This window comes from Microcaecilia unicolor, chromosome 8 (assembly GCF_901765095.1).
Source record: "Microcaecilia unicolor chromosome 8, aMicUni1.1, whole genome shotgun sequence".
In the NCBI taxonomy this organism is placed as follows: Eukaryota; Metazoa; Chordata; class Amphibia; order Gymnophiona; family Siphonopidae; genus Microcaecilia; species Microcaecilia unicolor.
In genome coordinates, this window is record NC_044038.1 from 74,135,727 (window position 1) to 74,151,242 (window position 15,516).

General features: G+C 47.1%; 1 protein-coding gene across 2 annotated transcripts in view; it reads left to right on the forward strand.

The window, feature by feature from the left end:
• The window catches only part of XRCC1 (X-ray repair cross complementing 1), a 204,668-nt gene that overhangs the window by 87,609 nt on the left and 101,543 nt on the right, over window positions 1–15,516 (forward strand). For both annotated transcript variants that reach the window (XM_030211610.1, XM_030211611.1), the window contains one exon: window positions 14,584–14,659. In XM_030211610.1, coding sequence (XP_030067470.1) covers window positions 14,584–14,659 — 76 coding nt within the window. The remainder of the gene's footprint in view (window positions 1–14,583; window positions 14,660–15,516) is intronic.

Consider the following 15,516-nt stretch of genomic DNA (forward strand, 5'->3'; position numbering starts at 1 on the left):
TCAAAAGAAAAGGAAAACATTAGTAGTCGCAGAGGGATCCCGGGGCCCTAGTACCCTCCCCAGCCGTTGAGGTCTTCACCGGGTTCGAGACGAGAGGTCCCTATTGGAGCCTCCCCCCTTTGTAGCCGGACTGCGCTGTGAGAGGGCTGGCGGCCCGGATCATGGAAAATAACATGGGCTAGTCGGAGGACCCGTCGCCGTCACAAGGGTCTTCAGCTTGAGGGAGGCGCTCATAAACTTGTAGGGACATAATCTGGGCCGCTGCCCTGCGGTCGGCGATGGACTCCATAGTAGACTGAAGACACCTGAAAAACAAAGGGAGAGATAAGGGAATTAGTAAGCATGACAAGAGGAGAAGGCCACCCATGGCCAGCAGTCCATTGATGCTCCCAGAGGTGGGAAACCAGTTGCCCAAGGCAGAGGTCCATTCCCATGCACTGTTCCAAGTCTGCACGGGGACGTGGGCGAGTTTCACCATACGGTCGGTGATCTCCTTGATCACTTGACTCTGGTCATCAATTCGTAAGGTTAAACTTGCCACACACACCCCCTTCCTGTGCCAACAGATAGTCCAAAGCGAGGCGATTCTGATAGACCGCAGTAATGAGCTTGGTGTTTTGTTTGGCTAGGATATTGAGGGCCATAGCCGAATCGTTTGTAAGCATCTCTAGCACTGCTTGCAGGCGGATGATACGATTGAGCATATAAATAGGAGTCCGGTATCCATAAGTACCGTCCTCCACCCACTTTGCAGGACCATAATACTGGACGATTCGCTCAGGTGGCCATTCAGTGTCCTTCCAGTCACCTATCTTAACCTTTGAGGTCGCCCCTGAGCGTTTCTTCCGGCGCTCGTGTCCTTTTTCCATATACACGGGGATCCCAAGAGTCTCACCCATTCGCAGGGGTAAGAGGAAGAAACTGGGTCGAACGGTGCCCAGAAAACAAGTGCCGGCCCAACGGGGGGTAGTTGTTCGTATGCCCTCCGCCCGCAGATGTAATAGTATCCCTCAGGTGCGACCCAAGGAACAGAAACATTGGAGGCACATTGCCAAGTGTGGTTCAGAATAGGGTCGGTCCAAGAAGGAAGTAGTTGGGTCTCCTGTTCAGCGTTCCACCATTCAGTGAATCCGTTCGGGTAGGAAGTGAGAATCCCAGTACAGGGGGCATCCCCAATAGGAATGGTGAACTTTTTCCCGATAGGTCACGAGACACAATGGGAGCCAACAACGTTGGTGCGTAGAGCCCACTCATATGGTTTTGGCCGATGCGGGAACGTCAGGTTAGTAGTATTGAGGGCATCCCACATGCTCTGGGTGATCTCCTTCGCTTCCCATGGCCACTGCTCACCCATGTCAGTGCCACCGCAGACAAAACAGTTAGTGACTCCAAGGGAGAGAGCTATGTTCTCTGCAAGATTCAGGAACATGTTCTTCGCTTCAGCGGAGAGTGGGAATTTGGCAGCAACAGCCTGGGCCTTAGCAATCTCGTCGTAGACATTTTGGTAGCCCACGACGGTGGTCTGGTAATGCGTGGGAGGCTTAGCATCGAGGCTCTGACATATGGTGACATAAGTAAGCGGATCCGTTCCGGACCCATCAATACCGAGGCCCCAGGTTTCTTTCCAAGGGATCCCGTGTCCTCTGATAGGCCAGTCCAGGAGGACGGTGTTACCTCTGCGGAATTCACCCAGGCCGGTACATCCGGGGTATCCTCCTCCTGTGTAGGCACATACCCTCTGCCATCCCGAGGCTCGGGTGTCTGCTGCACACGGTAGCCAAAGCCAAGGAGAACCATATCTCCAATCTAGAGTAAGGGGACAAACATACTTGTGGTCATTGGCATAGGCCTTTCGCCAAGCTTGGCTGCCGCACTTGTGGGACAAGGGATGTTTGTCCATAGCTGCACAAATGTCAAAGGTGAGGGTGGCTACTGTTTGAGTACCGTCTACAAGAACGAGGGTAGAGTTTACGTAATACAGGATGCCGTCTCCATCGATTCCTCCCTTGGACGTAATGGATCGCCCTGGAGGCCCTTGGACCTGGTACTGGGGAAGACCAACACTAAGGGTCACATTGTAATATCTGGGGGCGGAGGGAGAATGGCAGATGGTGCGATTCCCTGTAACGCAGCGGTGGAACTGCTGAGGGCCAAGGGCGGTGATAATAGAGCAGTGAGCCACAGGGCGGCAGGAATATTCAGGGGGTTGGGATTGGTGAATCAGGGCGATGGTGATATTATACCCAGTCCCAGTCGTGTAGCGTACACTTTTCAAACATTCGGAATAATTGGGGCTCAGTCTGGTTGTGGGAGCCAGGCCTACGTGAGCCAGGAAGAGCAGGAGAGTCACGCTGTCCATCTCAGGTCTGTGGTCCCTTCACTTGCTTCTTAGGGTGAATCTGAGAGGGGCATCAGCGTGGGGAACGACTGTCCACTGGTCGTATGGGCCTGGTGTCGCTGCAGGCTTCACCCTGGTCCAGTGTATCCAAGTCGGGTTCCCTGTAATTTTAACAGCAGTTGGGGTGGTTAGCAGAATAGGGGATGGCCCCTTCCATTTGGGTTTCAGACAGTCAGTTTCATTCCACTCCTTGACCCACACTTCGTCCCCCACCTGAAAGCGATGTAAGGGAGTAGTCAGGATCAAGGGTCTTACACCCTCACTATATTGCTGTATCTCCTGCACTGTTGCCCGTAGGCTGTTCATCTGTCTCACTAGGGAACTCTCTCCCTGTATCTGTAGTGACTCCGGGAACGAGGGTAAGGGCGGTGGCCGGGCGTACATTATCTCATAAGGGGTGAGGCCAGTTACTCGGGGGGTACATCGGAGATGTAAAAGAGCTAAAGGGAGGAGATCAGGCCACTTAAGTTTGGCTTCTTGACACAACTTAGCTAGTTGGTTCTTCAGGGTCCGGTTTGCTCTTTCGACCGCACCACTGCTCTGGGGCCTCCACGCGCAGTGCAACTTCCATGTAAGGCCCAATCTGGTGCTGAGTTGTTGGGTCACTTCACTAGTAAAGGCGGGCCCATTATCGGAGTTAATCTGCTTGGGGAGGCCATATCTGGGCAAGATGACATGAATAAGCAGGGACGTGATCTCCTTAGCCGTTTCAGTTCTAGTTGACACAGCCTCAATCCATCCCGTGTAGGTGCATACTGCCACTTGCAAGGTTTTATACCCCTTAGCTGGGGGCATGTGTGTGAAATCGATCTGGCAGACTTGGAAAGGGCTGGTTCCTCGGAGTATGTTTCCGGGGGCCGGACCAGGACCAGTGCGTGGGTTGTTTCGGGCACAGGTGGCACACCTGCGGGAGGCATGCATTGTCCATAAGGACATCTTGTTGACGTAGTATGTTTTTCCAAGCAGTCGGGCGAGGGCATCTCGGCCCAAGTGAGTCTGGTCATGAGCTCCCTTGACCACTGTCCAGGCCAGTGTTTCTGGTATCCAAACACGTCCATCCTGTAGTAGCCACCATCCATCACGTTGTTCCAAGCCATCGCGCTTGGCCCAGTCGTCCTCCTCTGGAGAGTCTGTGGGTGTCTCGTTCGGTAGGTGGATGAGGAGTAAATTTGCAGGTTCAGGAAGGTAGAGTTCTTGACAGGCTTTCCTGGCTGCCTCGTCCGCCCGCCGGTTACCCCGGGCTATGGGATCTGTTCTTCCTGTGTGGGCCTTACAGTGCATCACAGCCACTCTACGAGGTTTCCACACAGCCTCGAGCAAGTGACAGATCTCTGTGGCATTTGCAAGCCCTCTTCCTTCTGCTGTCAAGAACCCTCTCTCCTTGTACAGAGCTCCATGAACCTGGAGCGTAAGGAAGGCATATTTGGAGTCAGTATAGATGTTCACTATCTTCCCTTGCCAGTTGTAAGGCTCGGGTGACGGCTATCAGTTCAGCTTTCTGGGCAGACGTCCCAGGAGGGAGGGATCGTACTTCTAGGACGTGATCTTCCGAGACGATAGCATAGGCTGCTCTTCTGACTCCCTGTATTACTTGGCTGCTTCCATCAGTAAACAGGGTAATTCCGTTATGCCACGGTTGATCTTTCAAATCAGGCCTGCTGGAATGGACCATCCCCATCATTTCCTCACAATCATGGTGCCCAGGCTCAGGTGCCTGTAAGAGCGTAGCTGGGTTCAGGTTTGCGGTATCCTGGATCTGCACCTCCGGGTTCTCGCACAGGAGAGCTTGATACTTAACTAATCTGGAATTGGTCATCCATCTGGGGCCATGGCTCTCAAGCAAGCCTTGAACAGTGTGGGGAGTAGTCACGAGAAGAGTTTGAGCAAAAGTGAGCTTGTTGGCTTCTTGAATCAATAGACAGCCTCTTGCCACATTGTCCATACTTTTGGACAGGTACGCCACTGGCCGTTGCCAGGTCCCAAAGGTCTGGGTTACCCTAATGCCAGGCCTTTCTTCTCATCCACAAAAAGGTGGAATGGCTTGGTAACATCCGGTAGTCCCAGTGCTGGTGGTGACGAGAGGGCTTCTTTCAGGTCTGCTAAGGCCTTAAGTTCGTGCTTTGTCCACGAGAAGGTCTGGGACTCAAGTTCGGGCCCTTTTAGTTTGGCATACAAGTCTTGGGCTAAAACGGCGAAGTTTATGATCCAAATCCGGCAGTAGCTGGCAGTGCCCAACAGTGCCCGCAGTTCCTTTTTGTTGGTTGGGGTGGGCTGATTACAAATGGCCTGGGTACGAGGTGTGCTGAGCCTTCGAGTTCCATCGCGAAGGCGAAATCCCAAGTATTCAACTTCGATTTCACATATCTGTGCTTTCTTTTGGCTCGCCCGGTACCCCTTGGCTGCCAGGGTTTGTAGGAGATGTTGAGTGGCCACTGCACATTCTTGATAGGTTTCTCTGGCTACTAGCAGGTCGTCGACATATTGAACAACTGGACCATATTCTGTTTGGAACATTTTCAAGTCCCTGGCGAGTTGCTCCCCGAACAAGGTCGGGGAATTCTTGAATCCTTGAGGTAACCGGGTCCACGCTAATTGTTGCTTGATTCCGATGTTCATGTCTTCCATGTGAAGGCAAAGACTGCTGACAATCTCTGGCGAGAGGTATGGCAAAGAAAGCGTCCTTTAAATCAATAACACTGTACCACTTGGCCTGCGCCTGCACCTGAGCCAGGATGGAATACGGGTTGGGTACCAGAGCCACAATGTCCATCACCTGGTTGTTGACTTTTCTTAGATCTTGGACTGGTCGTTAATCAGTTGTGCCCGGTTTCTTTACTGGTAGCAAAGGGGTGTTCCAAGGGGATCTGGTTGGCTTCAGAACATTTTGGTGGAGGAGCTTCTGCAGGTGCTCTTGCATACTCTGTCTGGCTGCATAAGGTATGCTGTATTGGGGTTGATTGACGACTTGGGCGTTAGGCTTCAGTTCTATCCAGACAGGGAGGGCATCTATGGCTAATCCTCCGGGATTCAACTCCGCCCATACGCCAGGTACTTCAGCCATGAGATCTCTCCGTTGCCGGGCGAAAACGGTGTCTTGGGAGTATCGACTACCAGCGGATCCTGGGACCAAGGGGGCATGTAGTCTCCATTCTTCTTGTACGGGGCAGATGAGTGTGACTGGTTGGGTTGCAAAGGTGGCCTCCACTTCACCGGTTGGGTTAAATTTCAGCCCAGCTTGTAACTTGCAGAGCAAGTCGCGTCCGATAAGGGGAATTGGGCATTCAGGCACGTGTATGAACTGGTGGGATACAGATTTCCCTCCGATCAGGATCTGACGTTCTTTTAGCAGCGGAGCCATGATGGACTTCCCAGAGGCCCCAACAATTGGGATTGTCTCTTTGGTGTGTGGGGCTATGGCAGTAGTAATAACGGACCGTTGGGCCCCAGAATCCAGTAATGCCTTCATACGTCGTGTCCCCGCGTGAATTTCCACCAGAGGGTCGGTGGGGACTCCACCCTCCCGGTTCCTTCATGCTTCATAACCTTCAGTGTGTTGGGCGGCCATCTGCCAGTCATCCCGCTCAGACCGTCTTTGGTCACCACCTCGGGACCCTCCTCCTCTGGGAGTACGCAAGGCCTGGGGGTCATCATCGTTCTGCTCACCGGGTCCTGGTCGTCTATCATTCCGTTGTCTTTCTTCACATTCTGCTTTCCAGTGTCCCTCTTGTTTACAATATGCACACTGATTCCTCCCCAGGTGCGGGAACCCGCCCCTTCTTCCTCTGTATCCTCCCCGTCAAGGCATTCGGGCCACTGTGCCACCGCCTTGGTTCCCGAAGCGGGAATCCTCCAGCGCTGCGGCGAGTAAGGTAGCTTTTTCTTTCATCCTTCTCCCAGCCTCTTTCTTCTCTTCTTCCTCCCGATTGCTATAAACTCTATCAGCCATAGCTTTTAGCTGGCTGAGACTCATGCCCTCAAACCCGTCCGTCTTCTGTAGTTTCCTCCGGATGTCTGCAGCTGACTGGGTGACAAAACTCATGACTATCATCTGCCTATTATTCTCGTTCTCCGGATCGAATGGGCTGTGCTTCCGGAAAGCATCCATCAGCCTTTCCAGGAAGTCTCCAGGACACTCGTCCTTTCCTTGTTTGATGTCATGAATTTGGTTCATATTGGTGACCTTTCTTTTTCCTTTCTTTAGGGCGTCCAAATAGGCCTTCTGGTAGGCAGCAATGCTGGTTCGGCCTTCAGGTTTGCAATGGTCCCACTTGGGGTCGATTGTAGGGGCCACATTCCTAACATGTTGGTCCGCTTCCATTCCGTTGGGGGGATGTTGCCTGGCGGCGTCCTCCATGTTCTGTTGTACTTGGCGGCGTTCCTCCGTCGTGAGGAGGACAGCTCCCAGTTGTCGCATATCCACCCAATTCGGGTTATGGCTGGTAATGAGGCCCGTCAACATATCAATCATTTGATCAGGTTTCTGCTCATACGAGGGGCCATGGAACTTCCAATTAAGGAGGTCGGAACTGCTGAAGAGGATGTGGGTGTAAACTGTTCTTTCCAGCGGCTCACTTGGGCCCTGTGCGGTAGGGGGCTGGGAACGAAAGTAGTGGTCTGTCTGATCGGATAGGCGCCCACTGGTGATGGTCCGGGCGCATGGCTGTCCGTGCTATCCGGCGGCAACTGGGTGACAACTTTTTTCTTTTGAATTTTAGACGTCTTCTGCTTCAATGGCGTTTCGCTGTCCCAAGGAATGCCAGGAACATAGGCCTTACTACGGGTGTAATTTCCTGGGCCTGCATCGGGCGGTGCTACGGCCCCCAGGGGTTCGGTGAGTCCGGTTGAGTCTGGGAGATCCCGTACTAGTTCCTCTGGCTCCTCCTCCCCTTCCGACTTTGATGTGTCTGGCTCTCCTCGTTGCTGGGCCTGGGACGGTGGAGTGGTCAGGTGGGTGAGGTCTGGATATATGGGACTATACGGAGGAGGAGGAATTATTATGTCGTCCTCCTCCTCTGCGGGTAGTATTGGCTTTACTGGCTTTGGTGATGGCTTTGCTGAGGACATTGTACGGGGACCCTCCTTATGTGTGGTTGCAGTGTTTTTTCGGGGTTCTTCAATGATGGGCATGGTAATAGCGGGCAGATTGGGCCTAATTTTCTCTTTTAAGGACCTGGGCTTGGGTCTGGTATTGTTACGGCCAGTTTTCTTTATCTGTGTCATCATGATCAGGGCGGCCGTTTCAACTGCTTTCTTTGCCCATCCCGGGAGATCCCTAATAACTGCCAACCAGGCATCTATGTAGGGTATGTCCTCGGGACATCTGGGGTTGCCTGTAACTATTACTACATCTTTCACCGCTGCTGCTCGGCTATATTCGAACGACCCTTCCTCTGGCCAATCAACAAATCTACCAAGTCCCGGCCACATAAACTGACACTTCTGAATCATCCCTGCTTTTGTGCACTGTTTCTGGTCGAACACTTCTTTAAAATGTTCCGTCATAAGATCTAGAGGTGTAGACCCACCCCCTCCCATCCTGCCTGAGTGCCAAAGAACAGTAGACAGACAAAAAGGGGGAAGGGAAGACGGAGGGGTAAGGGGTCCCGTTCCGTCAGATACAAAAGGGTCACACTCGCCCCGACCAGAACGCGGTCGCCCGGTCTGGAAATGCGAGGCCACACACACTCTTTCACGCACAACAGGAAACCCGTCCTCCCGATTTCCTTCCCTGGCACGGGTGTGTTTCGGGAACCACTAGTCCGTCATGGACCTAGCCCCTACTCGACACCCGGAAGGGGTTGATCAAGCCCCTCTACGGCCGAGTATACTCGCCTGGCTTCTAGTGGAGGACGCTGCTGGACTGGCTGGTCTCGAGATTCAGGATGCAGGATACACCGGAGATAAAAGTTTGTTATGGCCAGATCCCCACAGCCTTGAGTCCGTCCGTCAGATTTGGGCGGCCCCTCCGCGAGATGACCGGTCACTGAAATCAGTGGTGCGCATTCACCAGTCACCTAAAGGGGAGGTCAGCCGTCCCAGCGCGACTGGGCCACAAGGGGGAGGAAAACCTAGATTTAACCTCGAGCTCTCCTGGCTGGCTCGCCACTGAAACAGGTCAGATAGCAATCAATCATGAGACTGAAGGCAAACAGATCCAAACCAAGCAAACTTTATTTGGCAGCCAAGACGCAGCTCTGAGTAACCTCAGGAAGACTGCGTGCCCTGTGTCACCTGACACTTACATTTATATCAGCTACAGCGAGCCTGCGCTTTAGGCACATATCACATCATTCAAGCATGCGCAATACACATCAGTAAGTTTTCACAGCTTAGGCATACGGCATTCCAGAGAACTGCTACTTTAAAAGAGAAATGAAACTTATCTGGCAACCTCAGCTACACACACACACACACACAGCATTGTTTCTTTGCACAAACCACAGGAATGTACTGATAAGTCTCAGGTCTGCAGAACTAGGGCGACAACGCCCTTGCTGGGTCTTCAAGCTTTAGCAACTGTGTGGCATAACTGTCATCTAATAACATCTGCATCCTGTTTAAGCAAACTACTTGTTCTACAGCTCTTATAGTCCTTTAAGTCATCCACAGCAGTTAAAGAGTCCATCATATGTGTAAGGTAGACAAGACAGTCCTTTAGTCATATTTTGACTGTGGCTTGCAGCAGTAATCGTAGAAAGGCACTTGAGCCGCAAAGCGGGTGTTCTACAGGCTCTGCCCTGAGGTCTCCTCCCTCACAGTTAAGATGAGAGAAAATTCTGTACAAGTCCTTTGCCGTTGGTACCTGATCCCTGTGCGACTGCACCACGTTTCATTCTGCAATGTCCAACTGCTGGAGATACGGCAAAGAGCGGGGCACTATGGATCATATATGGTGGACTTGTGGGAAAATAATAAGCTTTTTGGAAAACAGGGCGTGGTTGGAATATTGGCTGGGCAGGAGCATCCCCTGAGATCTGGCTGTTTTTCTTTTGTCAGCGGTTGGCAGCCTTACCTTGCCCCCAGCATTCTTTTGTCTCCTTTTGTGTAGGAGCTGCTAAACCTTTGATAGCATCTCATTGGAAATCTACTGTAGTTCCCTCAGTATTGCAATGGTGGGTCAAGTTGTGCTTCCTTAGTGACATGGAACATATGCTGGCAGAGAGGAGAGGTACCTTGACTAAGAACTGGTGAATTTTGTTATGTGAGAGTGGGCTTCTTGCTTTTCTTTATAATGCACAGGTTATGGGACCTGTTGTGTTTATTTTGTTTTCTTAATATGGAAGTGGGATAAGGAGGTATGTAAAAATTGTAAAGGGTTGCGTATGTATTATGGGGACGAGAAGGGTGGGTTGGTGTTCCTTGGGAATTGGTAAGTGTCATCATTGTTTTTTTGGGGGGGGGGGGGGGTATTAAAAAAAAAAAACGTAAAAGAAAATGCAAATTTTTATTGTGTATCAACACAGTTCTAATTTATTGGACTATACAAATTGTTGTAGCACGCTTTGTATTTGGGCTGGAGGAGGGATACATTGAAGCTGTATTCTTTTCATTGTGCCTTTCTTCTGTTCAGCCTGTTACTGTTTGTCTTGTTGTTTTTAATGATGTCTGAAAATTAAAAAAAAAAAAAAAAAAGGGAGGGGGCATGAAAGTGACTTAAAAAAAAAAAAAAAAATATATATATATATATATATATATATATATATATATATATATATATATATATATATATATATATATTGGTAAGTTGTCTTAACCAGCTGACTCTGGGTCATCAGTGACAGGCTGTTCCAGTCCTGGTTTTAACACCTAATGCATCTTCAAACTTGTAATTCTTGCTTGTTTAGGCAAACTTGCAACTACAAGCCCATAGATGCGATGGGGTAAACCATAACTGACTCAATCTGTTCTGAGGACATGGAGCCAGAAAGTGACCGTACCAATCCATTTTAGCACTCCCTAAATTCAAACCCACCCCCGCTTCTTGTTAGAGAGTGTGGGATAAGTTGGGTAAGGGGGACCCACTTTTAAGGATATGAGAGTAGCTCAGGTATCAAGGTTCTGAGGGTACAGAGCAGTAGGGGTAATGGCCTATCACATTGTAGCATTGCTCATGCTAACCCCATCCCTTTCCTTGAATAGTCCTTTTCAGGATAATTTAATGCATTTCTGTAGGTAAAGCACTACTGACCACACAGTATGCATGTGTACACACACCACTTTATCCAAACTGAGTAGAGGTGATCTGGGGAGGGGGGGGGCAGGTCAGAGAGAGTATGCATTTATGGGCATACTTAGAAAATTTGGCTGTGTGCCCATTACTTAAGCTGGAAAGATTGTAGTCTGGAGGGCTATAAGAGTCCAGCTCTTCAGATTCTAAGTGTTGTTTGGGGTTGGGGAGAAATTAGTGAAAACATTGAACTACCATGTAATAATTGTTGATCTATGTTTATTTAATTTGTTCAATAAAAATTGTTTAAAGATAACTAATCTAGAAAACATGTGCACGTTGAAGAACAAATGTACATGTAAACATATAAATTTCCTTCTGTAATTTTCAAAGCAAAAGGATAAGAATCATGTAGAACCAGAGCAGTTTACATATTATTTATAGGTACTTTCTCTGTCCCTAGTGGGCTGCCAATCTAGGTTTTGTACCTGGGGCAGTGGAGGGTTAGGTGACTTGCCCAGGGTCACAAGGAGCCACAGTGGGAACCAAACCCGGTTCCCCTGGTTCTCAGCCACACTAACTATTAGGCTACTTCTCCACGTGCATTTCTTCAAGCATATGTGCATACTTTTTACACATCCATCCAGATATAAAATTACCCCCAAAGAGGGAAGGGAAAGAGCAGTGGGTGCCGTTACCAGAAAATCCAACTGATGATGAGAGCTGTAAATACCAGCAGGGCAGACTTGAGATTAGGCAGGCTGAGCAGACACCTAGGACAGCAGCTTCCAGGGAGTGGCAAAGAGTAGTGGCAATGAAAACAGGGCGCCTAGATGAAATGTCCAAAAAGTGTCTATTTTATAAAGGCAATATAGGCTTCTATGATGACCTTCAGTTATACACAAATTCGCATCTCTAAAGAAGGTGTACATGTACACATGTGCACATCACAACTTATCTTCAGTTCCATTCAAGTTATGCCCCTGGGATTGCCTGTGCACAGTTTTCTTAAAAGTATCATCTTTCAGTGCACCCTAGGGGATAACGTTTTATAACAGGACAGTTATGTGAGAAGTCCACAAAGTCACCTGTTTTTAAGACTGTTTTATAAAGGCAATGTAGGCTCCCAGTTCTTTGGATGTTCTTCTGAGATGCTTTGTGACTTCCCAGATGAGTTGTCGCTGTTCTTCTGGAGTAATTTTGGCAGGCCAGCCACTCCTGGGAAGATTGACCACTGTTTAAAGCCTGCTCCATTTGGAGATAATGGCTCTCATGTTGGTTCATTGGAATCCAGGAACTTCAGAAATGGGTTTGTAACCCTTTCCAACTGATATATTTGAACAACTTTTGTTTCTCACCTCTTCTGGAATGTCCTTTGATTGTGGCATAGTGTTTTTGTAGAAACTTTGTGGTGACTACTTCACTCTCATAAGGTTCAGTATGTAGTGATGTTTAGATTCAACAGGGTTGGCTGCAATCCAGTGTTGCTGTGTTCAATCAGCTGAATCTAATTATCAGTTAAATTTGATCAATTGGTTGACTGAGCAACTAAGGGGACAGTTACTTTTTTTTACTTGGGAATATGGCTGTTGGATAACTTTTTTCCTTAAATGTAGTAATGTAAAAACTGTGTGGTTTGAAAAGGTTCACTTTGTATAATACATTTTGTTTAAAGATCTGAAACCATTCAGTAACATATATGCAGTATTAGGGGAAATCAGGAGGGGAAACACCTTTTCACATCATATGATATGGAAATCAGAATGACGAGCTAGGTGATTAAATTTGCAGATGATACAAAACTATTCAAAGTTGTTAAAACACGTGCAAACTGTGAAATATTGCAGGAACACCTTAAGAAATTGGAACACTGGGCAACCAAATGGCAGATGAAATTTAATGTGGACAAATGCAAGGTGATGCACATTGGAAAGAATAATCCAAATCATAGTTACCGGATGCTAGGGTCAGCACTCAAGAAAAAGATCTAGATGTCTTTGTAGATAATATGCTGAAATCTTGTGCTCAGTGTGCGGCAGCGGCCAAAAAAAAGCAAACATGCTAGGATTATAGGAAAGGGATGGTGAATAAGATAGAAAAATACTATAATGCCTCTGTATCGCTCCATGGTGCGACCGCACCTTGAGTATTGCATTCAGTTCTGGTCGCCTTATCTCAAAAAAAGATATAGCGGAATTAGGAAAGGTTCAAAGAAGAGTGAACAAAATGATAAAGGGGATGGAACTCCTCTCGTTTGTAGAAAGGCTAAAGAGGTTAGGGCTTGGAAAAGAGATGAGGGGAGATATGATTGAGGTCTACAAGATCCTGAGTGGTGTAGAACGAGTAGAAGTAAATCGATTTTTTTTTTATGCGTTCCAAAAGTACAAAGACTAATGGACACTCAAGGAAGTTACATGGAAATATCTTGAAAATAAATAGGAGGAAATATTTTTTCACTCAATGAATAGTTAAGCTCTGGAACACTTTGTCAGAGGATGTGGTACAGCGGTTAGCTTATCTGGTTTGAAAAAAGTTTGGCCAGTTCTTGGAAGGAAAAGTCCATAGTTTGTTATTAAGACAGACATGGGGAGGCAGCTGCTTGCTCCAGGATTAATGGCATGGAATGTTGCAAATATAATTGGGTTTCTGCCAGGTACTTGTGACCTGGCTTGACTGCTGTTTGGAAATGGGATACTGGACTAGATGGACCATTGATCTGACCCAGTATGGCTACTCTTATATTCTATGTTCTTATGTACCTTCATAATGTCTAATAGTGCATTTTACAGTTATTGGAGGCTGGTGTTAGGATGTACATGAACATTGAGTCAAATGTTCAGGGGTAGAGGGGGGTGCTAGAAGCCTAAAAGTTAATTGAAAAGGACATAAGGTTAAAGCTTTGTATAGAGCTTAACATTCCCTTTTACTGGCCCCGAAGACCAGCTGAGAAATATCACTTCTACGACAAGGGGGTGAAGGGTTTCTATCTTGACATTTCAAAGGTGCTTCTAGTTTGATGCATACTTATAGGTTGTCCAGGTGGCATCTTTTAGATATATACATGAAGACCAAGTTAAAATTATTGCAAGAGAGGCTTGGAGATCATCTGTCCAGCTGCTACTGACTGCTGATGACATTCTTATTTAAACCTTGCCATTGTAGGAGTGGTTACAGATTAGAGATAGTGTTTGATGTACCGGGAACAATGGCTGTCAGCAGTCCACCTCTGCTCCTGCTGGAAAAAAAAATAGTTTGAAAATTGTATTTTCTTCTCATTTGGTAAGCAGAAATAGGGGAGGCAGTGTCCTGTATTATTGAGTAGCTTACTTGCTCATTCATCATTTTTGGTCCTATTTTTACAATAGGAAAGGAATTCCAAAAGTTATTTACACACATAAAACAGAAATTTATGTGCAGAAATGTCTTGCTATAAAGTCGCCTGGAGTATGCACTGATATGTGAAATGACATCATGGACATATTTTTTTTTTTAAATCTGTTGGAGAGCAGCGACATTCCCTGGGACAGAATTGGGTAGGGTTTGCACTTAGCATGCATGTAAATTTTCTCAATGTTTTGTGTCCGAAATAGCAGGTGTAAATCTGTGTATGTATTACTTTAGTGGAAGGTATATGTGTACTTTCCCTTTAAACAGTGATGCAACTTATGCATGTATTGGCTGCAGAAGTTAAGCAGCCTGTTAAAAATGACCCTCCCTATATACTGTAGGCTGTGTTCAATTTCCAAAAATATAAAAGAACCTATTTGTTACCCAGAATAGGAGAAGAGTAAAGGGAATGAGGTGGACCAGTGGAGCTGAAAGGGAGAGAGATTTGGATAAGGCATGAAAAGAATAGGGAGAGATGAAGGGCTCAAGGAAAAGATGTTTGGAAGCTTATTTAATAGCAGTGAGTATGGGACCTGTGACATGGCGCACTGGAATGGGTTCAGCTTTGAAGAGAGGCATTGAGATTGCTGCCTCTTGTATATTGCTCATTTCTCATTGGCATTCTTTTCAGCTATTTGATGTATGGCCCCCAGTCCAGTAGCGAGGAAGAGGGCAATGATGAGGAAGATGCCCCATCCCAGAAACAGGTATTCAAATGCCATGGTTATTAATCCACAAAAACCTCTAAGCACTCCATCCATATAAGAGCTCCAAAAAATCTGTGCTATTCAAAATAGCTCTATAATGATGATTTGTTATGTTTTTTTCATCTCTTTTAAATGTGGTGGGACCATCATATAGGGGCAGTGAGTCATGCCCAGCAAATGCAGCAACTTCACTTAGTGCAGAACACTCATTTACTGCTTTAATCTTGTTATAATCATAAGTCCCGATGTTTCTTTAAATACACATGTAAAACAGTCTTGATCATATATGGGGCTCACCACTGTCTCCATCCTATTTAATGTATTTGTGAGCTCATTGGGCTCAGTTTTGGAGGCATCAGGTTACTGTGGCTATTCATATGCTGCCAATATTTTTGTTCTAGATTCCAGTTACATCAGATTTGTTAAGATTAGACTACTATCTCTGATTGTATAACCCTGATTCAATCTTGGTCTAGTCAACATCTTTTAAAACTAAATGCAGCCAAGACCAAACTGTTGTATTTTGCAGTAATACTACTTGGTCCTTTGCATTGTGACTATTGCTTAGGATAACAGTTACACTTTGAAAAAATCCTCCAGGTTTAGGTATTATTTTGGAAACTCAGTGACAACGAATCCACAGATAAATTATTTGAGTAAGAAGTTATTTTTAAATTACAACAATTGAGAGCAATAAGATCTCGCTTTACTGAACACTTTTACGTACTGTTCAAGCTATTGTACTACCTTAGTTGGAGTATTGGAGTGTTTTATATGTAGGGCTAAGTTCAAGATTAGTTAGAAGGTTGCAATTATTACAAAATACTGCAGCCAAAATGGTCTATGGCTGCTCTCGT